At 39.7% G+C, this 24,913-nt stretch overlaps 1 protein-coding gene across 3 annotated transcripts in view; it reads left to right on the forward strand.

Moving 5' to 3' along the window:
* Nucleotides 1-24,332, forward strand: part of tox2 (TOX high mobility group box family member 2) — an 89,895-nt gene extending 65,563 nt beyond the window's left edge. The window contains exons 5-9 of one of the 3 annotated variants that reach the window (XM_020617428.1): nucleotides 11,578-11,853; nucleotides 13,281-13,523; nucleotides 18,129-18,209; nucleotides 23,021-23,431; nucleotides 23,515-24,332. In XM_020617428.1, coding sequence (XP_020473084.1) covers nucleotides 11,578-11,853; nucleotides 13,281-13,523; nucleotides 18,129-18,209; nucleotides 23,021-23,431; nucleotides 23,515-23,823 — 1,320 coding nt within the window. In that variant the 3' untranslated portion in view covers nucleotides 23,824-24,332. The remainder of the gene's footprint in view (nucleotides 1-11,577; nucleotides 11,854-13,280; nucleotides 13,524-18,128; nucleotides 18,210-23,020; nucleotides 23,432-23,514) is intronic. The other 2 variants (XM_020617507.1, XM_020617582.1) reach the window with 2 other exon arrangements.
* The last annotated feature ends 581 nt before the right edge of the window (nucleotides 24,333-24,913 follow it).

Below are 24,913 nucleotides of genomic sequence, written 5' to 3' on the forward strand. Positions count from 1 at the left end.
GAAAAAGACTGGTGATTTATTATATCCTCTTCTTATTGTCAACAAAGTTAATGAAAAGACCAAAATCAGCCATGACTTATGACAAATTATTTCTGCACTGTGGTACTCTGGGTATGTTTTTCCACCACAGACTGGTCACAAACACATAGTTTCATTTCCAAAAGAAAAACAGAAAGAAAGAAAGAAAGAAAAGAGCTCAGTAAATTCCTAAAACATCGTGGTATGGCAAATGTTACAAAACGTACTAGGAGAAAAGAATGGATTTTTTGGGGGAGATTTTTTTCATTGCAGATTAATACACACTTGTTTTTTTAGTTAGTAAAGCAGCACAGTGGACAGTGCAGGCCTGTGACACAGTAAGGCTGTGGCTGCACAGGGAATTCTTGTTAGAGCTGAATCGAGTAGTCGGGCAACAACAAGTCAACATGGGTCTTGAGAAATTGCTTTTTTAAAACTATTTTCTGACAGAACAAATAATTAATCAATTAATCATGAAAATAATAAGCAGATTAATCAATAATAAAAGTGACTGTCATTTGCAGACTTACTTATTAGTATGATCAATAAGAAAAAATATAGATTTTTGGCAACCTGATCCCTAAAGGTGCAAACCATCAGCAGGAGGAAGAAGAGCTGATGGAAGTTAACTTTTTAATCAGGCAGGGACTTTTTTTTAAAGGTTTTTCTCTCCTCTGTTGACTCTCAAAGCCTGAAAGACATAATTGACAGTACTCTACTAATTTTGTAAAGAGGCCATTTTCAATTCATACGTTTTTCTTTGGGGAGGTGCTTATTGTGTTGTGGTCTGAAGCCCCTCCAGGGCAAACTTGATACCTTTCAGAGAGCTCTTTTCTCTGATGCTCTGATACACTTGGCAGGGCCTTTCTCTCTCTGCCTCTCTCTGTTAATGCCCCCACTGTCATAGCATCTAAGTTCCAAAGCACATTAGACATTTAATAGCCATACTCAGGTTGCACCGATATTATCAATACAGCCCAGGAAGATACACATCTCTGCTGCTGCTGCTAGTGAATAATTTCTGGATCACAAGCAAATTAGCCCTGCTGTGTCTGTTGTGCCTTCATTTACATTAAAACCTGTGTATAACTGATCTATTTCATTATTGGCTGGGTGGATATATGTATATGGGCCTTACACCTGTACTGCGACAACTACATCTGCAATTTGTTTGAACAGAAAGGCTCAATTATGGTATATTTAAAATGCTCCTCAAATTCATATGACCTGTTCCAGCACCTGGAATAAATGATCTTTGATTAGTTTTTTTCCCATGTTCCTCAATGATGCGTGCAATATTAGCCACCATCAAACTGGCTTGAGTGTGACGTTTTGAATATATAACAGATGATGAATGCATTATCGACTATGGGGTGTTATGCATAATGGCTAGCAGAAGAGCTATAGGCTGCCTTAGCTCCATCAGACTTCCAGGTATTATCTCATTTGTTATTTTCCAGACTACCAGACAAGAGTCTGCCTGAATGAGGCTCAGTTCGTTTGTAACGAGGGTTATGGCATCCTAAGATCTGCCGTCTGCTTTCACATTCAAATTCACACTAATTTCTTTTGTTACAACATTTGAATGTAAGAATTTCCTCACAAGCTCTTTATCTTCAGTTGTTGAGGTTAATTATCAAGTATTAATCCCACCCTGATTGTCACGTTAAGATGCGTGGATGCCTGTGTTTTTTTTTTTTCTTCCTTTCTTTATTTTTCCTCACGAGGTATTAAGTGCTCCTGGCAGGTGTTCGCTCTTTAAGCCTGTGTGAATGAAATATGAGCTGCAATGTCAACTGAACTTGTCACAGACCAGCTGGGTTGAATTAATGATAAGAGAGCAAAGGTGTGTTTTAATGTGTTCTCTCTCTGATGGAGGGTCTCAGCGAATGTATTATCACAAACTGTACACCTGCTGGTTTTTGTATAAACATGGAACAGAAAAAAAGATGGATTATGTGAGAAAATATTGCTCCTAATTTTAAGTCTAAAGAATGAATATTATATCACCTCGAATGTTATCAAATGACTTTTTTAGAAGTATCGTAAAAAAATGTGTTTAGACTTTTCCAATAAAGAATTTAAATTTGTATTACTTTGAAGCTTTGACTTATTCTTTACCTGTCATTCAGATGACGAAAACCCATTTCTCCTTTGAAAGACCTTCATTTTCAGTCATTTTTTAAAGGGATTAGAGCGTCTGCGGAAAATGATGGAATGCCTGTCGCTTTTTTTTTTTTATTTTTACCACAGTTCAACAAGCCCGGTGATAGAATGGGACTTGTATTAGTTATTCCAGTGTTGATTCAGACATAGATGATTTTGAATGATCAGTGCCTCCAGCAGAACAACAATTACTTGCATGTTTGATGGCCTCTTGAAATCTGCAAGAAAAGGGAGGGTGGTTCTTTAAACTGCTTCCTGTTGTTCCCTTTATTTGTGATTATTTATTTTCAAATTGTTCCTTAGGCTAATGTTCCATTTTGGCTTTTCACACCTCCCTCTTCCATAAATGAACCATCACAGCCATAAATCACTGGACAAACAGAGACTTGCGCAAACCCTGAAAGGTTTAGAGATTTATGTAACACATTCATGTTTTCCACTTCCTCATTTTAGTACTCCACTGGTAAAGCCTAGCTAATAAAAGGTCCTATTAATATTTCCTGTTGCTTAGCAACAGCAGGCAGCAAGTAATAGCATTCTGTGGAAAAATAGATGACCGATAAGGAAAAATTCAATTCTTTTCTCATCTCCTGGGAGAAAATGCCTTATTTCTCTGGCAACGTGATATGAAACTGTAGTTGTATATTAAGAAATATCTTAAAAGAAATATAGGTTATTTTCCAATTTCATCATTTTGGGGGGGTGTTTTTTATTGCAGCCTGCGATGGCAGCTCATCTTTTTTCTCCACCTTGATAAAGTTAATTAAGCTATTGGATTAAGCTAATCAGAGGATAAGGTGCTGACTTAATTTCTTTCTTTTTAATCAGATGTTCTAAAGAGATGGTGTTAAATAACACATGCACCAAACTTTCAAGAGATCAGTTCTGAGAGACAGATTGCATTTCATTTAAATTGCAGGTGTAATTTAAAATTGTTTCGTCAAAACACTGGACAGCTCCTACAGCACGGAGTGCTATGTGCAGAACCTCTTCTAATGATGCTGTTTACCACTGTGATCACAGGTAATAGAAGAGAATTTCTACAATGACAATTTTCAATTTAGCTAATTCATTGCATCATATTTCAAAAACAACTGAGTAAAAGATGCGTTATCCTGCACATGTTGTTGTCATCGTCCTCCTTCTTAGATGTGATCAACAGTGGCATTCAAGCAAAGAACAGAGGCTATAGAAACAAAGGTAGATTCAGCTGAAGCTGATAGCCGGTGTTATGAAGCAGATACGTAGATAAGAGATTTCATATTACGCTTAGCCATGGGCCCCTGCTGAGACTTATCATGCCATGAAATCATGTCCATATTGCACTGTGCCCTATCTCAACCATCCATCAGCTCATTCTACTTTCACCACCAGGAATATTCAGCCCTGGTGTCGGTGGACAGCCATCCCATGTCATCTCACTCAGGGACATCTCCCCTGCTGTGCCACCAGACACCGGTTCAACACAACACTGCCACTTTGGCTGCTAATGTGCACGAGAGTGGCTTGAGCCAGAGTGATTAAAACACTTTGAGAATTCACATAACACAGGCCATATTGTAGTGTGTTAACCCAAGATCAAGAGGCAAAATGAAGACAACATTCATGGACAACATGCATCTTTAATCTTGATAAGCAAAATGACATGTTTACAGTTATTTTAAGCATTAGAGGACTGTAACAAATGGCATTTGACTCAGCAAAACAAAATTGAAGTACAGTACATGTTAGATGCATACAACACTATACAGTAGCCAGAAACAGATGCAAAAAAATTTAGATTTGGTTTACATTTTGTTATTAAAATTGCTTATTATCTTAGGAAAATATGCAAATAACCAGTATAAACCAGACATTTAAAATAAGTGCAAGCACTTGACAGTTTTTTTATATTTCTATAAAGAAGAGAGGATCTTAGCAGCAAATCAGTGATCTCCCTATTTGTCTTTTCATTTTTTGTTACTAGAAAGATTTTATGAACTGTCCTTGCAACATACTGAAGCTGATTAGTGTTACCTTGCAGTAACTTTTGTATGAGTGGGGGGACATTACGATTGGGTAAAAAACAACTCCTGCTGGGTGCTTTTTGGTGACAATCATTAAAAAGCAAAAATGATAAGCTTTACATCACCTCACAGTATAACATAGTACACAGTGTTTGTACCAAAGCAATAGCAAAAAGGTAATTTGTTAGTACTCTGCTGTCTGTAACATTTGTTACAATAAGGTGAAGATGGTTGTCAGGAATGCATACAATCTTCTGCGACAGGATTTTACACACATGCAAATCAGCTTGCCATGGCCTCCACTTGCATGGCACATACAGTACAGTACTGTATCCAGTTATTTTTCATTTGTGTGCTCTTTCTTGTTTTGGTGTTCATTATTTTTGCATCTACATTCATTTTTTTGTTTTGCGAAAGCGGGCACACCCACCCACACGTACACATACACACAAAGTGTGTCTGACACGGCAGTCAGGAGTCTCATTAGTGGGAGCAGAGGAGCTTTGCCTTCTGCTGTCAAGAGTGTGTGTCCCTACCGCTCCTCACAACCGTCTCCTACATGTCATGTCAGGAAAGGCTCTGATTCTTTGACGCTGTGCTTTGTGAGGTGAGCTCAGAGACACGCCCGGGCTGAGAGAGAGCAGAAAGGGGGAGCAAGAGACAGTGAGAGAGAACAAGAGAGGGGGAATAAAAAACACTGAGGAATAAGAGACAGAATGGGGGGTAGAGAGGAAGAGAGAGAGAGACAGAAAGTAAGAGCAAAGGAGGTTCTGACATTAGCAGTAATGAGGAACATGGATGATGGTGCCGAGGGGGACATCATGACATTACTATCTGCAAATCAACCACTGCCTTGTTGCTGCCACAAATTCACTCTGAGAGGCGTTCAGGGTGGTATAGTACTTTTCAAACCAACAGTCAATCACAGCCAGAAACATCACCTCCTTCATGCAAATGCCTCCAGCTATAGTTTTAGATGTAAAAAAAATAATAATAATAATGATAAACATTTCAAGCCACACATACTTTCAAGACAAATAAAAATACAATAAAAAACAAAAGGGTTTCTTTAGAACGGCAACATAAAAATTTGATCTTTTTGCCATTTACTTTTGTTATAACTATTCAATTGTGAATGTGTGTGTTTTAAACTTCATCTGCATGACAACTTAAAAGTCATTCCTCCATTTTTATGAAAATATCAAATGTGTTGGCACGGACGCTGCTTGGCTTTGAGAGATAGAGCAGTAAAGTCCATTTCAACAGCGTGGCTACTTAAGACTTTCTTGGAATAAATAGCTCTTTCTCTCTCTTCAAGTTTGTGTTTAAACTCATAATTATTTCCTTATGCTACCACTTTGTGAGGTATTGCTGTTTTTCTGCCAGATTAATTACTTGATCAGACTTTAATGAAAGGAGGTGCAACAGCAAGTATTTTATATCTTTTTTTTAACTAGCATGTAATTGGAACGACTGAAAGTGAACTTAGAGGGTCTTGTTTTGGCAGCATGGAGTGACCGCCAAGCTAATAAACACAAAATGAGATTTTAATAATGTTGCTACATGTAGTTAGAAGATAGTACATCTGGATCACAGCATCATTATATTTGAACCAAAGTCTCCTGGTCTTACTGAATAATATTTCATAAAGTCATTTAGTTTTAAAACACATCCAATTCAGCCATAACAAATTCTTAAAACCCTTTTGTTTCTTTTTCTTAAACATCCCGACATCCACTCATCATATCTCTTTACTTACAGTAGCATCTGTCTGATGTCACACAAAGGCAGAAGCAGTGTTTTGCCTTCGCTTTCATACTTAAGTAGCATATGATTCATAAATCCACTCACTTATTAATTCTCCCCAGCTTGTGTAAATGACCCTCCTGGGTACATATAAGCTTGATAAACCAAAGACATGGATGAAGGGAGAGAAAAGAGCGAGGGGGAGAGCGCGGAGGGGGAGGGAGGGGTGGAGGCTCGAAGGCTCTTTGAGGAACAGAGTTGTTAGTGCTTTGCCCTCAGGGTGAATGAGAAGTAGCTTTGAGGGCTGTGAGACCCAGGGTTGGCTCCCCACCTAAAGGCGTGTTTACCGCCGTGTTGTGCGGTGGCTGTGCTTTTGAAGGATCAGTCTTGAATGCGCCTCTAATTAAAGCTGTCATGGCTGGGTGCCTGCAGGGATAATGTTCTATTATTATAGTCATTTGTTTCAATTAAACGCTGGGTGATTTTACAATAGCAGCCATGAACCTGTGTGAGTGAGCCATCACTCTAAACAAGATGGCTCCAGTCAAGCCGGGGGGGGAGAGAGAAAAGTCTCAGGACTTGCACAAGCATTGATCTCTTTATATTCAAATGGGGCAGGACGGGACAGAGAAAAGACCCGAAAGTTTGATTAAAATGGACCAGCAGGTGAAGTTTCTTCAAATGATATCATGCAGCATCGTGGGGAAGATGTTCTCTCATTAGCAAGTACATTTCAGTTTCCATTCACATTTTGAAGTACGTAAGCTAAAAGTGAACAGACTCTATAGAAGACACTTAATTAAAAGCTGACTATCAAAAATTTATTTTAGATGGCGCTAATAATCTAAAACATGAACATAATATCTACTGATTCTTTAGCACCAAGAGACTGTTTTATTATGTTGCCAGTCCAATAAAACCTTGCGTAGCAAACAACCCTCTTATTTAAAAGACGAAACAGATGCCACTCTGGTGTAATCATCATAAGGACAGAGCAAGGTTAGCTGTGTTACTTTCCTCTGGTGTGAATCTCTCCTCTTTCTCCCTGTAGCTCTATAGGGTTCTCTTCTCCCCTTCTCTCATCTCTGTGCTGGTGGTCAAATCCCCTTAGCTAAATCAAATGGTGCAGGCAATTGGAGCGGCCGTGAAACCATTTCAAAGGTAAGGTCAGCAGGAGCAAGGGGAACAATGGCTTTGTGATATTCCATCTTGCACACAATGTGCTACATATAATTGGAAAGCCTTTGTTATGTGACTCCCATTTGACTATGATGTACAAGATGTGAATACAAACACGACAGGTGGAACGATAGCAAAGGAACACGTTCACACCGAGTTTCCTGGTTTTACATCACAGTTTAGGTCTGCCTGGCTGCTTATCGCCAAAAAGCAATATCTAAGTGTCCCCTTGCTAACTTTGGAGATGGATTTTAGTAATTAGGTCAGGTGCTTTTATGTATCTTTTTCGCTTGTAGTATCAGAATTTTCCCCTCCGTTTTGTTTTTCTGTCTCTCTCTCTCTGTTCCAGTGTCCACTTTCCTTCCCTCTTACTTTCTCTCCTTTGTTTATGAGGGACTCTGATCTCCTGGGGCTTTACAACAAACACCAGAATTTCTGGAGGTTAAGCACAGCTATGATAATACCCAAGAGAACACAGAATCTAACTTTATAAATAATCTAAATGAGTAAATTTAGGCCACTACATTAGTCAAGTTGATAGTTATTGTTTGAAGTTTGTACCATGAAACGCAGCAAGACCATTTTGTCTATTTCAAGAGTCCATGAAAAGTCAGTATGTTACATACTAAAGGCAGAGCAGTGACCAACTAAATGCTGTTGCTCAGTGTGCACTCCCCCCTCTTCTGGCCAGCCATTTGGATGATACCATTATGAATTAGCATACAGTACCTATGGCAACCGGCAACCTTTGTCAGATTTTTTCATAATATTTGTACAGCCGTCTGCCGCTCGCTTTATTTAGCTCCAGCTTGATGGGGGTATGTGATAACTTCTTGTTCTGTCTGTCTCACACAGGTGAAAGTACCAACTAAAAGCACACAGAGTTAGCTTTTTAAAAAGACTTAGGAAAGACAATTAGAGGTAAATTATCACAGTGGCTGTGTTCTGAGTAATTTGGCCTGCACTTTAGATATTTTACTGTATATAGTTGCACAGTAAAAAGGTGTGTATTGCTATAATAAGGTCATGCACACTTTTAGAATTAGGAACCAGTTTTAATATGCCCTTGGTTTTACAATAGTTCTATAATGCAGCTTACAGTACAAGCTTCAGACTTACACTAGAATGAAGCAGTTGTACAGCTTCATTAATTAGGACAGAACAACGATCTCTAATGAAAGTTTAATTACTGCTTTGAAATATGAGTGAATTGAAATAATAGCAGACAAAATGTGTGCTGCATTCAAAGCAAAATCAACAAATACAAAACATTTAAAGGTATTATGATTCCAGGTTTCTGCTGTTCATGCCTGTATGAGGCTGACACCCACAATGACACGGTGCCCTCCCCTGGTGAACTCTGCTTTTCTGCATGTCTCCCTCCTGTTTATATTAAACATGGTGTGGCTCAGATTAAAGGGTGACAATTCTGCCTGGAGGCTGTTGCTATGGAAATGTGTCTGCTATAGCTATGATAGGCTATTCATGTTTGATTAATTGGTTTTTCAATGCTTCTTGCTTTGTGAGGACCCTTAAAGAGCAAGTCCATGGAAAATGGAAAATTAATGGATTTCTATTGCCTTCTCTTTCCCCCTTCTTTCTGTCTTTCTACTTATTTTGGTGAAGCTATTTCCTCATGTTTTAAGAAGGGTGGTGATGGTGTTTTGAATTATGATTGGAAGTTGGAGATTGCCTTGGATGGGGGAGGTTAGAGCTTGATTATTTGAAATGCAAAAGGAATGTCTTTGTTCATGGCTGGCTTTTGTGAGCAGCTGCTGAGGCAAACACAGAATCTAATGTCCTGTGAATATTATGAGTTTTCAAAGCAGGCCAGAGCCTCATCCAGCATTACTTTGTTGTGCATTTTTATTCTGGCAATCTACTGGGACCAATTACGATTAGAGAGTTGAGCCTTCATCTCTGAAACTGTATTTGTGTTTATCAAGACCTCATATGCTTAGGCCCTTTCAATTTGATCTTTTTTTGCACTGCGCTAATGTGTAATGTATTATTTAACTCATAAATGTTTAAAAGAGCTAACAAATGCAAGTTCATCTCTTTCTGATCTGTAAATTGCCAAACATTCCCATTTATTCCTGCATTAAAAGCATCCCTTGGTTTGTGATCATGTTCTATCCCGCTGAATCCTGAAGATAAGCTTTTTGATGTTGTTATTACTGAAGATCTTTTAAGACCACCAAGAGCAGAGTTTGGTGGGAGTGTGATTCTATAATCACTCTGAAGAGTGTTCTGTGTGAGAGGGTCATTCTCCAGCTGTGAGCACCATTTTTGTTTCTATTTGGGGGTCCAAGTGTTGAAAAAGGTGTTGTTTAACATGGCAGTAAGTAATATTTTTTCCTTCATACCACACAGTGAGCATAATATATCTGCAGGGGGTTGATAGGGTTGCTGATCAATACCATTGACTTAACAATCACTTTACCAGGTGCTGAGATTTCCGGCTTCTCAAAACTTCAGCACAAATTCCAGTCTTTCTCTATCACTAACCAGGCCACTGTATCTTAAGGACCCTGGAGGGGCTGCACTTGTTGCCTGTAGAAGTCACTGGAAGTCAATAGGAAACATGGATTGTACCGTCAGCTGTAATAGAGAGCTCTTTGGAAAATTCATTCACAATCATTTTGACTTGTATGAGAATGGGCCTGTGCGAGAACGTGGCTCAGGGGTGTGGAAAGTCTTAACTGAATGGGGAAGAACTCCAAATTAAATTACAGATTAGATTTTTAATTTTTATTTATTTATCCATTCATCCATTACCTCAAGCCTATCCCAGCTGACATTGGGCGAGAGGCGGTGTACACCCTGGACAGGTCACCTGTTCAGGGCTGACATGTAGACAAACAACCACGTACACTCACGGGCAATTTTACAGTCGCCAGTCAACCTAAGCTGCATGTCTTTGGACTGTGGGAGGAAGCCAGAGCGCCCAGAGAGAACCCACACAGGCACAGGGAGAACATGCAAACTCCATACAGAAAGACCCCGGGTCAGCTCAGGCTCAAACCTGGAACCTTCTTGCTGTGAGGCAACAGCGCTAACCACCACGTCGATCTATTTGCTCATTTATTTATTTTAGATAAACTTGCAATAACTGATTTTAGCCACTTAAACAATGGAACACAACACTGACATATTATCACCATTTAAAACTGTGTAGTGACCTTCTTAGCAAACAGTTGCTCATTTTTCACATCTAGCAGATACTGAAACATTAGCATTCAATTGGAATGATTTGCCATGTGTCTGACACATTTTATTTCTATTTACTTTCATTTTAGCTCTGTTTTTGTTCTCCACCAACTCCTAAGCAATATATCTGGATATTTAGCTGCTTCACTAAGAGCTAGTTGCTAACTCTGTCTGTTGTATGGTTAATGTACAGCTGGTTTTCATAAATATTTTGATGAAAACCACTGCCTGCTTTGCTTCACATGAAAAAGCAAAACAATCAGTTGAAGGATATTTAAAAGCTCTGTGGAGCTGAGGGGATGTGCAGAGTCAGGTGATATGTCTCTGTTGGTTCATCACTATGAGTGACCACCTTTAAAATAGAAGTAGTACTGTGATACATTCTTCATATATTTTAAGAAAAAAATACATTTGCTGCTTTAAGCTCTTCTCAGTCGATAGCTTCACGTCTTCTGCTGTGTAGTTTGGCAGTGATTTTAAAAATAAGTTTTCATTAAAAATAAATCTTTAAAAGGGTATGTTTGGGTCACATTTGCTTTACTGATAACAGCCTATCGTACTGAGTCACAGGACAGCACAGTGACTGACTTCTTATTCAACATCAGGCTCCATCCAGTGCATGAAGAATGTAGTTTTTCTAGGCAACAAGCACAAATTCTTTCAGGCTTAAAAATAAGTCTTTAGAAAACTATGGGGAATGTCACAGATGCTACTGTAGATTCATGTTTTTCTAGTCTGGTTAGTGGATGGTGTTAGCCTTTAGGGACCTTGTTTAGTGCCTGAAGTAAAGTTTGTTGTTTTGGGTTGAGAGGCGGTTTAGTTTAGTTTAGTCTAGTAATAATCTTGTTCAAAAGGATTTTCATAGCAATATTCAGAATTTTCCCACTAGGAATGCCAGTGCTGAAGTCAGCTATGAAACAAGCAGTAAACGTGCCCACAAGTCTGCTATATCGTGTGTGTTGCTAACTGAAGGAAAGACCATTAAGAAAGCAAAGAGAAGTTTTCTAACCACCAGCCTAAGTTCAGTGGTGAGACCACTGAACTGGAAAAGGCTTTTAAGTCTGTATGTTTCCAGCAGACGTATTTCCCTCCTTCACACCATGTCTTTTTTTAGCTTTTGTCCAACATACATATACACATTTTCTCAAATTTTATAATGTCATCTCCACTTAAATATTTGACTGATTGGCAAAATTTTAGTACTTTGAGTAGAGAAGGTTATAGTAAAGCTGGTGTTCTTCTCTCACCCCAGATGCAGGAGATGGCTATGCACCACCACCACCACCACCAACAGCAACACCAACACCAGCACCCAGATGGCGTTCATTATGACCCCGCCCGTAACCACCCCATGATAAACAGCTCACCTCCGATACTGCCCAACCCCATGAGTGCACTGTCCCAGCTAAATCCTCAGGTCAGCCGGAGTTCACTGCCTCATGGCTCCCCCTCACCTCCCGGAAGTAAATCAGCCACACCCTCCCCCTCAAGCTCCAATCAGGAAGAGGAGACTGATCCTCATTCGAAGGTATTGATGTGGCATTGCTGATCTGGCATGTAGTAAAGGAGTAGGAGGCCAGGGCTTGACAGTGCTTCGTTGAGATTGTTCGCATGCTAATTGCAGCGCCGAGTTAAACAGGAATACAGGGTTAGCCATGTTTATGTTTCTTTTTATGGCTGGAAAACTCCGATGTGGTTAAGCAGTTTTGCTGGAGTTTGATTTGTAGCTACGTTTTTTTTTCCTCCCCCATTTTGTGTATGTAATAGTGTGGTGCAGTGCGGTGTCACACTTACAAAGAAAATTGCTTTGGGATATGTTGTTGATTTTTTTTTTCTTTTTTATTCTAGGCAGCATTTAGAACAAGTTAAAATCTGGTCCACACATAAAAGCAACACAATCTTCCCTTTGTACAAGATAATTTCACCCTCAGACAAATTTCTTTTTCCAATTACACATTTGTGAATGGCTCACAATCCATTACCACCACGGCAAACTCACGACATAGCATTAAATCTTTTTCCATAATGCAGCTGCTGAAATATTGTACATTTTTGTTCTCAAGTGAGGAGACAAGGATATTTTAAGGGGTTGATGATCAACACAGAATCAGGGTTTTGTCAGTCCCATCTGTTATACACAGCCTGATTTGAAACCTGACACCACTTCATTTAAATCACCCATTAATTTAAATGAGAACAGGAAAATACTTGTTTACATTCATTTGGTTTATGTAAAGCTGTAAAACTACTTTCATAAATTGCCCACCGACCAATGTCTCTGTGGATCTGCCTCATTTCTGTCAGGGGAATGTGAATGAGTGTATAATTGAATTTGCCATGTCCACAGTGTGTTTCAGATTCATTGGTGTATTTTAATGCTAGCTCACAGTGATGCAGTTTAACAAGAGGGAGGATCCTTTAGTTTAAAAAATGTATTTCCTGGTCTATACATCTCTGCTGTGCTTCTCACTGTGTGCTTGTGAATATAAATGATTACAATCTCTCCTATCAGTAAGTAATTCCATTTACTTTCTTCAATTCATTCTGAGACCCCATCAAAGCCAGAGCAGATGCAGCAGGCAACGTAAAATCCCTTTCACCCCTACCATGAAAACTCTGAATTTATGATTCGCTGAACAACCAAAAAATAAAGATTTGATAAATTCAACTAAGATATGTAATTTTAGTCCAAGTACGGCAGACAGACACTGCTTTCAACCAGCACCTGTGTAAAAGTGTTAGTGTCAGTGAAACATTGCTGTAATATTCAAACACTCACTACAAGGGTATTGAACAGAGAGATTGAATTGTGGGTTTAATGAAATTTATATGCTTCAGCTGGACACAGTGTTATAAACATTAATCAGAAATGCGGTTATTCACTCCACAGCAGTCATATTGGTAGACCTTGTTTCTGCGGTGTCAATAAGCTGTTTTGTTTCTTGTGTCTCTCTGATGGTAATCCAGATCACGGGTGAGAAGCGGCCATCTTCTGAGATGATGAAGCCCAAGCCCAAACCCCAGAAAAAGAAGAAGAAGAAAGATCCCAATGAGCCTACAAAGCCTGTGTCAGCCTATGCCTTGTTCTTCAGAGACACCCAGGCAGCCATTAAGGGACAGAATCCCAATGCCACCTTTGGGGACGTATCCAAGATAGTAGCCTCCATGTGGGACGGGCTGGGAGAGGAGCAAAAACAGGTACAGAAGTGTTTTAGCATTCCATGTTTTCCTGTAGCTGCCACTTGTGGCCGGCATTTGGGAAATTATGAATCTCTGTCTACAACCTGAAAAGGTAGATGCAGGTAGATGCTTATAAATGTCAAACCTTAGTGAAGTGAAGTGTGATATTTATGGATGGCTAGTGGAATGGTTAATTTAAACCTGCAAAAACTAACTTTATACCAGTGTGCAGAGCTTGCATGGCTTGGTGAGTCTCTCTGTTGTAACACACTGTGGGCAAACTGAGACTGATTATGTTCTTCTGACTAGTAGCTGTTAACTGACAATGTAGTCAAGTTAAGTTGTTTTGTATATACAGTGGATTTTACATATTCTACATGTTACATGCTGCATATCACAGGGGTCTACCTAGAAAACTTGGGTATGATGGAGCTTTCAATTTAAAAACAAGTGTTTGCACAGCACATCATTTATAACCGTAACTAAAGATAATTTTCATCAATTGATCTACGAATTATTTTCTCAATTAGTCAAATAACTGCCTGATCTATAAAATGTCAGAAAACAGTAAAAATACCAATTATATTTTATCAGAGATTAAAGTAGTGATTTCAAATGTCTTGTTCTGTCTGAACAACAGTCAAAACTTCAAATAAATCTGGTTTAATATCTTCTATAACAAGAAACAGGATCAAATCATATTATGAAAGGTAAAACATGGCATTGTTGGTTAAAAAAACTTGACTAATTGTTTCATGTTTAAATGCATGTAACGAACCTGGTAGAAAAGTGTTATTTCCGTGTGTGTTTGAAAGGTTTGATTCCATCAGCTGGAGATGTTGTTTTGACAGAAGAGTCATTTTAATTTCATAACAGCCTGACATATGCAGATGGAACTGCAGCAACATTTACATTTACTGCAGTTTTAAGTATTTCCATCCAGCCCATTTCATTTTAGCAATCATCAGAGGGGTTTCTATATGTTTGTGGTAACAAATGATGGTGTGAAATAAATGGAAAAGGAGACAGTCTGATGATCATGTGCAGACTCATATTTTTAGAATATCCAGTCAGGGTGCAGCCTGTTGGGTGTCAAATAAAAGCACCTGTCTCCATGACAAAGTGCAGCCCATTCTCATCAGCCCAAGCCACTGTCGACTAGACTCTATCTGGCATGTGTGTTTTTCTCCCACCAAACCTACTTTATAACCGGGACTTTGGAGGCCGTCTGTCCCTTTTATTTGCAGTTAATTTTTGCCGCCTTCACTGGGGCTCTTCACCATGAATCTTCATTTTGCCACTGACACCCTTGAATGTGAATTCCTCATTTCCTGTCCTTTTATTTATATCTGTTGCCTGGTGATTTGATCATGCTGGGAATACAAGATTAGCAATTGCCTTGTCCTTGGTGTTGCCTCAAGGACATCTGCTCCTGAAATGTTATTGTTTGTGCTTCTTAACTCTTTGTGTCCTGGCTTCTTTTTCACCATAGATTTACCACTGTACATGCAATGCTCTCTCTTTCTTTCTCTCCCTATTTCTTCTCCTAAATGCATTTGTCCTTCACAGTTTTACCTGGAAATAGAGACTAAACTAACACAAGGGCAATTCCACCATTTAAAATGTTCCCATTTACTGTACCATTCTACATTTTTTAAATTTGTTTGTGCATTCATGTGTTTAATCAAACATGTCACCATGCAAGACACATAATTAACTTGATGTAATGATGTCATTATGGAATAAAATGTAGTGTCCTGTCTGGGCAATAACACTGTGATTGCTCTAATTATTCTGTGACTAGTACTGTCACTTATTCCAGCACAACAAATGGATAAACTTGATAACTGTGCACTTAAAGCATGTAGCCGCTTCAGCTCCATCTGTTAATACTCATTAAAGTCTAAAGACATTAAAATCAGTGTCTTTGGTTTAATATTACAAAATATTATAGCGTACTGCATCTACAACTACTGAACAACATTGTTAAAGTGAAATGCATTTAGAATACATGTTTAAACCTGCCACAACAAAGTTTCATATTGTAACATTTTCAATATACAGCCTCTGTCTCTATCTCCCCCTGCTCTTGATCTGTTGATGTATATGCAGTTATGCCTGACCCCCCCCCCAACACTGGCTGTCATGTCATCGCTATAGGACAGATGAGGTGTGTTTATAATGTCACAGTCAGACCATGTGGAGCCATGCAGGAGCACCAGAATGTAAACACAACCCTTTGCCTACACATGGCGTTGTTTTAACTAGAACATGGCCCCTGTTTCCAATTTACCTATAGTACTCCTCAAACACTGTGCGGCATGATTCACATAAAGGCACTGAAGGCAACGTCTTTTATAGCTGTATTTTTACTGAAGAAATGATCAGGTTTTATTGTTATGATTTGTGTTCTTTTTGTTGAACTTCAGTGAGCGTTTTCCCCCACTTTGTTTATCTTATTGTGTATTCTCTAGTGCCGTCCTTGAGTTTGGCAGAACAAAGCCTTTTTTTAAAAATTCATGTTTATGTTCATATTTTCTTTTTTTTATTAAGATGTTTTTGCACCCGATACAGCATTTTTACTTTTAATTCCCAAAGGCCTGTGTAAGAACAATGCAAATCTTTGGGCTGCGTTATTCCTCAAGGTGACTACATGTTCAAACTGGCTCAACAACACAAAAGAACATTTTTCTTGTTTTTGTTGTTTAAGATTAAGATCAATTTTCAGTTTTTGCAGCAGCAGGGAGGAACAGCAATAATGGAGGTGTGGAGGAGGTAGGAGAGACCTTAGCTTTATTTAATTGATTCTGCTGTATTGGGGTTGTGTGTCGGCTAAGAGATGGAGATAGACGGAACACTGTCAGTTTGTTTAAATGACATGCTTTGATATTAAACTCCTCATACAGTATGTGCCCAGCAGTATCCTTCTGTCTTTTTTATTAGTGTTTTACATAGACTTATTTGCGTTGTTTTTCTTTTTAATTTGTTATAATCTCCTCTTTGTCTGACAGATACTTTTCTCCCCTCCACTAGCTTCCTTTTCATCTCCCCTGCTCATCTCTATACTTCCTCATTTGCTTCCTTTCCTCTTCCTCTCACTGGTCGCTCAGTCTTTCGGTCGTAAGGGTAATCACTCCTTCCAGTGTCAGCAGGGTGCAGAGTTATTGTCTCCTGTAATTAACTGGTTATCAAACAAGAACATTTCATTAAGGTACAATTAGGGGCTAATTCAGGCGGGACACCTCTGTGTCAGGATTACGATGGAGGCATATGCTCTCCCCTTGCAGCTTTGTTATTTTTAATTCATACTGACCTGCAGCCTCTGACGGCTTCAATTGCTAATGAATCCACTCACTTTGGAATAATTAGGCATCCTTAGGCATGGTAATTTATTTAAAAGTATCCGTCGTTGCGTGAGTCATTAGCTGTGTTAAATTAATTTGAAATTAAAGCTGCTGGGAGTTTGGGGTTCATTAAAGAGCCAGCTATGGCTCTATCAATATTTAAGGGTTGAGGGGAAAGTTTGTCACTTTTTTTATTTTATTTTTTATAAACACAGACCACTTAATATCTTTAAAGAGATTGAATTTTTATGATGAATGTCTATGGTTTATTCCTAATTCAATCTGGTCATTCTAAAATATCTGAATGTTTATCATGGAAGGGAAGTAATAATAATAATAATAATAATAATGTAAATAGGGAGGAGTGAGAGGATAAACAGCAGCTGTTTGAGCAAGAGATTGTATTCATCTTCATCCCAGTTTGTTTGCTGTTCTGTGTATGTCTGTTTATTGACTGTATGTGCTAGTGGCTGCCTGCCTATGCGCATTTGGCAACGCATGGATGCTTAATGGTTATCCTACACCTCTTTGAAAGAAATGACCCTGTCCAAGGAGCTACAAACATCCTCTCACTGAGGACCAGTAATTACCCACTGCATTCACACACAAACACACTTTCCTTCCTATTAAAATGCTCCAGAGAGGAACTGAGATCTGAGTTGTCCTCGTCGATTTAAGGGCGGGCTTTTTGTGACTTGTTTTTCCTTCATCAAAAAGGCAACAGTAGCTATAAAGAGCCCATGAGTGACATGTGATGACATTAACTTGAATTCCCTGTCTTAACGCATCATTTGAGGTTCATTCCGAAGGCTTGAGTTTGCCTCTTTGCTAATGCTGTTTTGAATTTTTACTTTATTATTTCCTCATCGGAATGATTTGCTGGGACATCAGCCCTGATTAAGAGATGAACAACAGTCTTAATAGTGGAGAGGACTGAAAAGCAGTAACGTAAAGTGACAAACAGCTTGTCACTCTGTATTTAGCTTCATAATATTTCTAACTGTATCACTACAACATTTCCTGGCATTCCATCCTGGATATTTCAAAGAAATAAATGATTCAAGTGTAGCAACATCATGCAGGCGGTCAAATGTTCTTGACTTGATAAAAGTAAATGCATTTGATCTGTTTTTCATCACAGAGCACACTGCCAGGTCACACAATCACACTAGGACTCCCAAAATCTCATCCACATTAGTCAGTATGGACTACAGGGTCATTTTAGCCTTTGGCATCACCTTATAATCAATCGTTGTTGTTGTTGTGTTTGCCCCTGCAGAGCTACAAGAGGAAAACAGAGGCAGCTAAGAAGGAGTACCTGAAAGCCCTGGCCGCCTACAGAGCCAGTCTGGTTTCCAAGGTAACCGTGGGGGTCACGTCTTTGATATACATGGGTCAGTAGTGATATAACGGATGATAAATTAGACAGAATTCCTCTCACTCTTATTCCAAAGAAAGGGTCCACTTGCTGCACTGAGGGGTTAGTATGCTTGTGTATGTGTGTGTGAGCAGAGAAAATCAAGGCTCAACCATACCCGATTTGCTACCTGGGGAGAAATGAAAAGTAACACTATACATCTGTGTGCTCATCAGTGTGCACATGTAAGAGCCAAAGTGGATATTACCATTACATTAGCTGTCCTCCACTAATACTTTGGCTGACTTTTACTAACTCTGCTCTCTCGTTGCTGTGGGTTAGTCCAGCTTAGCCCCAAACATTAACATATTTCTGTCATCCGGTTTAAAATTTGTCCAACCTTTCAAAAGCTGATGAAATAAGTTCCCCCAGTTCTTCTTACATCTGCAAGGATTTTACAATAGATACAATAAAGGGGTGCTTTTACATGTTCAGTCTGTTGGTGAACTGCATTTCACTTCTGTTTCTGCATTGTTTTTGAAACACAACTCTAAATTGCATTAGCATATATCAAGCTCCTCCTCTTCCCCCTCTCTCTCCCCATCCTCCTTCCTCCCCTCCACCCAGCACCACACTTCCTCTCATGCTCATGGGCCGAAAACAAGCACCTTGATTAAGGCTTGAATAGTTAATTCATCAGCCTCTTCACTGTGGCATACTTTCAACTAAAAAGACTATTCTCATTGCTTGTCTTTGGTGCAATTAGACATTCATGTCAGAGCCTCTATACAGAGGCTTGATTGATACTATATGTTGGTAGATTGCCAGTCAAAAAACTGACTGACAAAAATAAACCTGCAACCTCCCTCTTCACTCATTCAGGACCAGCCAATCTGAATGCAGGGCTGAATCTCATGATTCAACACAACTCTTTTTTAATTACCAATGAAGGAGTCTTTTCAAAGTGAATTGGAGTGGGTGGAATTGGAGGTAATTGGAGCATCATTTGAAGGATTCACATCTTCACTGTGCACCTGTTGCCTTTTTGTTTTGTGGCGCATGTTGGTTTGTTTAGGGGAAGAGGAAAAAACAAAATTTTGATTGCTACCCACTGTATGTAATGACATTTCTCTTGTGTTCATTTGAATCCAAAAACTCAAAGTACAGAGTACACATTTTAAAACTGTAAATTAAAAAGTCATGCTATGTAGTCAATTTCATGGATTTTATAAATGCGTTGGTCCTCCTAAACCATCTTTTAACATATATGTTGCTCATTTATTTCCTCTGATAAAAATGAAATCCTTTACTGCAAGACGCCATTCTTAAATTAAGGTGCAGCAAATCAGCCATCTTTTGATTCTGTCCCTCTCCCCCTTCATCCCAGTTCTTTAGTATTTCATTTTCCACTTGACCCGGCAAATGTGTCTGTGCCTCTGTTTTATTCATTCCTCCATCCCATTCCATTGATAAGTTCAACGGTTCAGAGGGGTAGTCATGAGCTAAACTAAACAACAGACCACCACACATCATTTCAGCCAGTCTCTCAGATAATGAGAAACACTGAATTTTCTTTATGTAAACACCTCTTTATTTTTATTGTTGTAGATTTTGAAGCGATATGTTTGCCATTTCTACCCATCATTATACACTTAATCACCCATGATGAGTGAAACCATGGTCAGAGTTGTCCAAAAATGAATCAAGAATTAAGAACTGAAATCTCTTGCTCTTCAAAGTATTCAGACCCTTCATTCATGTTAAGATTTGTAACAGCTGCATGTCTTCTTGGATACACCATTACAAGTTTGCTCACCTCAATTGGGGTACTTTATCTTGTTCTTCATGGCAGATCCTCTCAAGGTCTGGTGAGCATCTGTGTACTGCCATCTTCAGATCTCTACACAGATGTTTTATGAGGTTTAAGTCTGGGCTTTGACTGGGACACTCAAGGACATCCAGAGACTCGTCCCAAAGTCATTCCAGTGCTGTTCTGGCTGTAATATTTGGGTCACTGTCATGTTGAAAAGTGAACTGTCGCCTGAGTGTGAGTTTGTGTGCACTCTGGAGGTTTTCATCGAGGATGTTCCTGTATTTGGCTGCATCCACCCGTACCTCAGTTCTTACCAGTCTCCCTGTGCCTGCCACTCAGAAGCACCCCTGTAGCAGGAGGCTGCCACCACCATGTTTGACCATAGGGGCTGGTATTAGCCAGGTGATGTGCAGTGGCTCTTCTGTCCAAAGATTTTTGTCTCATCACACCAGAGAATCTTTTTGCACATGTTGGACTCCATTATATGCTGTGTAGCAAACTCCAAGTAGGCTGTCATGTGCCTTTTAGTCACCAGTAGCTTCCATCTTGTCACTCTTCCATAAAGGCCTGATTTATGGAGGGCTGCAGAAATGATTGTCCATCCAACAGGTTCTTCATCTTTGCACAGGACTTTTGAAGATCCCTTCTCACTACCCTGACCAAGACCCTTCTTGACAGGATATCCAGTTTGGCCAGTGCAGGGCTTTTTTCATTTCAAGATTATCAAGGCCACTGTGGTCCTGGAAACACTCAATGTCTTGGAAATCATTTAATATCTTTGCCCCAATCTATGCCTTGCCACAAATTGATCAGCCATCCACAGCCAGTTCCTGAGACGTCATGGCTTGGTGTCTGTCCTGACAAAGTAGGACTGTTTGTAAATTTTGAGCTCAGGTGTGTCCCTTGCCAAACATCATGTGCACACAAGTTGAGTTCTAGTCACATCTGAAGGATAATTAAAGCAAACAATGCTCTTGACCAGAAATGGGAGTGCCACAGCAAAGGGCTTGAATACCTTTGAGAGTAAGAGAGATTCTTGATTCATTTTAATATTTCTTAATTAACTCTGACCATGTTTCCACTTTGTCATCATGGGTGATTAAATGCATAGTGAGGTGTAGATATGGCAGTTGAATCCATTCAAAATTTAATCAACAACAAAAATGTGCCAAAAGTAAAGGGGTGTGAATACGTTCTGAATCCACATATGTACAGTATGTGTGGGGGTAATGAATAGTATAGCATTAGTGTACACTGCTCACCATACAGAATACAGTACAGACTACAATGAACTGAAACATCTTCACATCAAATAAAAGTTTCTTGGAAGAGTTTGTCACAAATTTATTTAATTGAGTTATTTAAATAATCATCTTTGAACTTGAATTTGTCTGTGCCAGCTGCTCCTTTTCTTTTGCTTCACATATTGTTTTGAAAGCTTCCCATGAGAGGACTGACTCTGTGGGAATGGGGGGGTGCAAAGAATTATGGGACAGTTTTATCATTTAGAGACCATCAGCTCCAGCTGTTGTATGGCTGCTCAAATCTGTCTCCGACTACAGATGGGTGACAAATTAAATAAAAAAAAAACAGAATAAATTACTGTTCTTGTCCAGGATAAATATGAAAATTATGCAAATCATCTGCTATGGCCTTTGCAGTCACCAGATTTCAATGCAGTTGAACATCTATGGGAACTTTTGGAGCGACATGTTAGACAGCGTCTCCACTACCGTCATCAAAACACCAAATGAGGGAATACCTTTAGGAAGAATGATGTTCATCCTTCCAGTAGAGTTCAAAGACTTGTAGAATCATTGCCAAGGTGCAATGAAGCTGTTCTGGTGTCACATGGTGGCCCAATACCTTACTAAAAGGTTTTTTTCATTAGAGGAACCTACCGAAACATGTCGCACCGAGTAACACTCATCACAGGTTCTGTGTTTGTTTCCACTACAGCATGCCCACTTTAGAGATGCGTTCTGGAGCTCATATTCGTCACCCCTCAGGTGGTAGTAGTAAAATAAAGTACAAGGAATGCAATGGTGGGTGGGGGTGCATGCACAGATCAGTCACCAGTGATTGGTTAAATGTCCACGTCTTCACACCTCAAGCATTAACACTACAAGCACTGTCTGCAAATACACAGCTGACTGCGTATGTGAGAGGGGAGCAGCCCCTCCCTCCTCTAAACAGAAACCAACAGAGAGAAAATACAGTGGAAAGACAAAGCAGGATGGTCTGCATCAGCCACAGAGACTGTGCTTGGTGATAGTTAAAGGAGATCCGGGGTGTACCGCTCATTAGGTTCCAATAATGGAAACGCAGCATATAACACTTTGTTGGTTTTTCCTTTAATTTAGTTTAATGTACCCGTCTGTGTATTTGCATTGTGAAAGATTTACAATAACTATCAGCTTCAATACTGGCCATACTGTTTGATTCTGGAAAGAGCCATCTAAAACTACTAAAATTAATTTCCACCAAACATCAAAGCAACAAATCTTACAGGTATGCATTTCAATAAGAAGTGCAGTAGATTAAGTCCTAAACAATACTGAAACTCTTCAACAATGCTCACAGTGTTAATATTTCACTAAATACTTGATTTATCTTTGAAGGATAGCTCCAGGCTATTACAACTTTAGTCCCAATTGTGTAGTTTTGGCCACCATTTCTGGTGGTTCTAACATTGTACTGATGCCATAAAGTGCTAAAATCTGTGAACATGCAACATAAACTCAGGAAAAGGAAGAGTCAGAATGAAACAGGATATTTAAAAAACCAACAGTTTAGACAGATTATCTAAACCAATAATCTCTGACTTGTCAATGAAAACTACACAAAAATACAAAAATAAGATCAGGAGAGTAATCAGTAGTCAGTGACTTCAAGTACGTCCTATTCCCATGAACTTGACTGGTTAATGGAGGCATACAACCACAGAGCTGTAATTCTAGTTACAATTAGTATAACCATTTTTCTTCTCTCTCCCCTCTAGACATATAATGACCCGGTGGAGACAAAAAGTGTCCAAACAAGCCAGGCTTCTCCACATATGATGCCAGCCAACCCGCCCCTGTACAGTGTGCCACCTCCCCCCCAGCCATCGTCGCCCTACCTGGGGCCCGGGGCCTTTCCTCTCACCGACCTGCAGAGTTACGCAGGACACGCCCCTCGTCACACTTTGTCGCAGACGCTCAGCCAATCACAGATGCTGCCAAGCATTAGTGCCTCTCCCCCTTCCTCCTTTCAGATCAGCCCACCCCTTCACCCCCACCAGCAGCTCTCCCTGCACCAGAGCTCAATCCTCAACCAGCCTATCCGCATGCAGCAGGTCCAATCCCAGCCAATCATCTCTCACCAGATGGGGCTGCAGGCCTCACTTCACTCACCACCTCCTGGGCAGCAGGTATAACAAATGCACGTGCTGCTGTAGAACAGCTATATAATTGTAAAACATCGGCTCAGTTTCCTTTATTTTTTTTTTTAAAGGGTTTTCCCCACCTCCAGTCAGATTATCAGAAGGCCATTGGAGGTTCCCAGTCTCCAGGAGCCCCTGGCCCTGGCTCTGGTCCTGGAGTGGCTCAGAGTCATGACTGGGACAGTGAATATTGCAATCGGGAGTGTGGCAACCACTGCAGGTCAGTGAAAGCAGACAAATCACTGCAATTTATCAAAACCCACAGACTTGAAAGGCATTTGGAAAGGATACAAAATGAATTGAGCTCAACAAACTGTTATTTACTCTTTAAAAAAAAAAAAGATTATGGGTCTTCATTGGTAACTTTTTTCCCCTACTGAATTTGTCATAAAGATATGGCCATATGCGAGTACTAGATGAGAACTTGCTTAGAAATAAGCATAGCCTATATAGTCATGTCAGATGTCTCTCCTACTGCTATCTCAATACAAGTGTTGAAAAGTGACAACTCTGTTCCAGTGAGACAGCTGGAGAGGTAATGTCGAAATAATAGAGCTTGTCATGTGTTTGTAAGACAGCAGTTAAAAAAAAAAAAAAAAAAAGACAGATGTTCCTAACAGAAGTTTTCATTGTTACTGTACTGAGCAGTTTGGTGGACTGTGCAGTCCTGCAGCACACACTCATCATGCTAAAGTACTATGATAGGTTTTATTTTAAGGTAAGTAAGGTAGAAGCTGAGAGAATGGGCATTTTTCCTTAAATTGAGGCCATTTGGAAATAAAAAGTATTTGCAATCAGAAGAAAATATCCCTCCTATTGTTCTGTTCTTTTATATTTGAGTCCTTTTTATCCTTAGCATTGTGTTCAACCTGTGTTTGTCTTTTTTGTTCTCTAGTGGCAGCATGGGAGCATGAGAGCAAGGAAAAAGCCACTCTACCTCACCTGAAACTGAAGATCATACTGTCGCAAAATGTGACACCAAGGAATCTACTCCCCCACCCCACCCCACCTCGGCCCTGCCCATCATCTCCACCCCTATCCCCTCAACCCTCACCTAATCCACACACATACAATTACACACACACACACACACACACACACACACACTCCACATTGCAAACACCATCACCACCACCTTTTTTGTCAATGTAACTATTTTATCTTTCAGTTTCTAGAAGAATTTGTGACCAGAGTTTTCTGACTAGATAACTGCTGTCTGTACCACTTAATGTATTAGCAGTCCTCTTGCTGTTTAAATTTGCCAAGCACTTATAAATCCACCCCCACCCAACCCCCCACTCCCACCCTCCTCTTTCTGAGTCATGTGTCTGTGCCCTCTCTAATACAGGTTGGGCAACTGAGCGCTCCTCCTGTAGGTCACCACCGAAGTCCCCTCAGGGACCACATCCAGCTTTAAGTAGAATGAGAAGAAATAAATATTTTTCCTCTTTAATCATTTAAATTTCATTT

Source organism: Monopterus albus, unplaced genomic scaffold, assembly GCF_001952655.1.
Source record: "Monopterus albus unplaced genomic scaffold, M_albus_1.0 scaffold1.1, whole genome shotgun sequence".
NCBI lineage: Eukaryota > Metazoa > Chordata > Actinopteri > Synbranchiformes > Synbranchidae > Monopterus > Monopterus albus.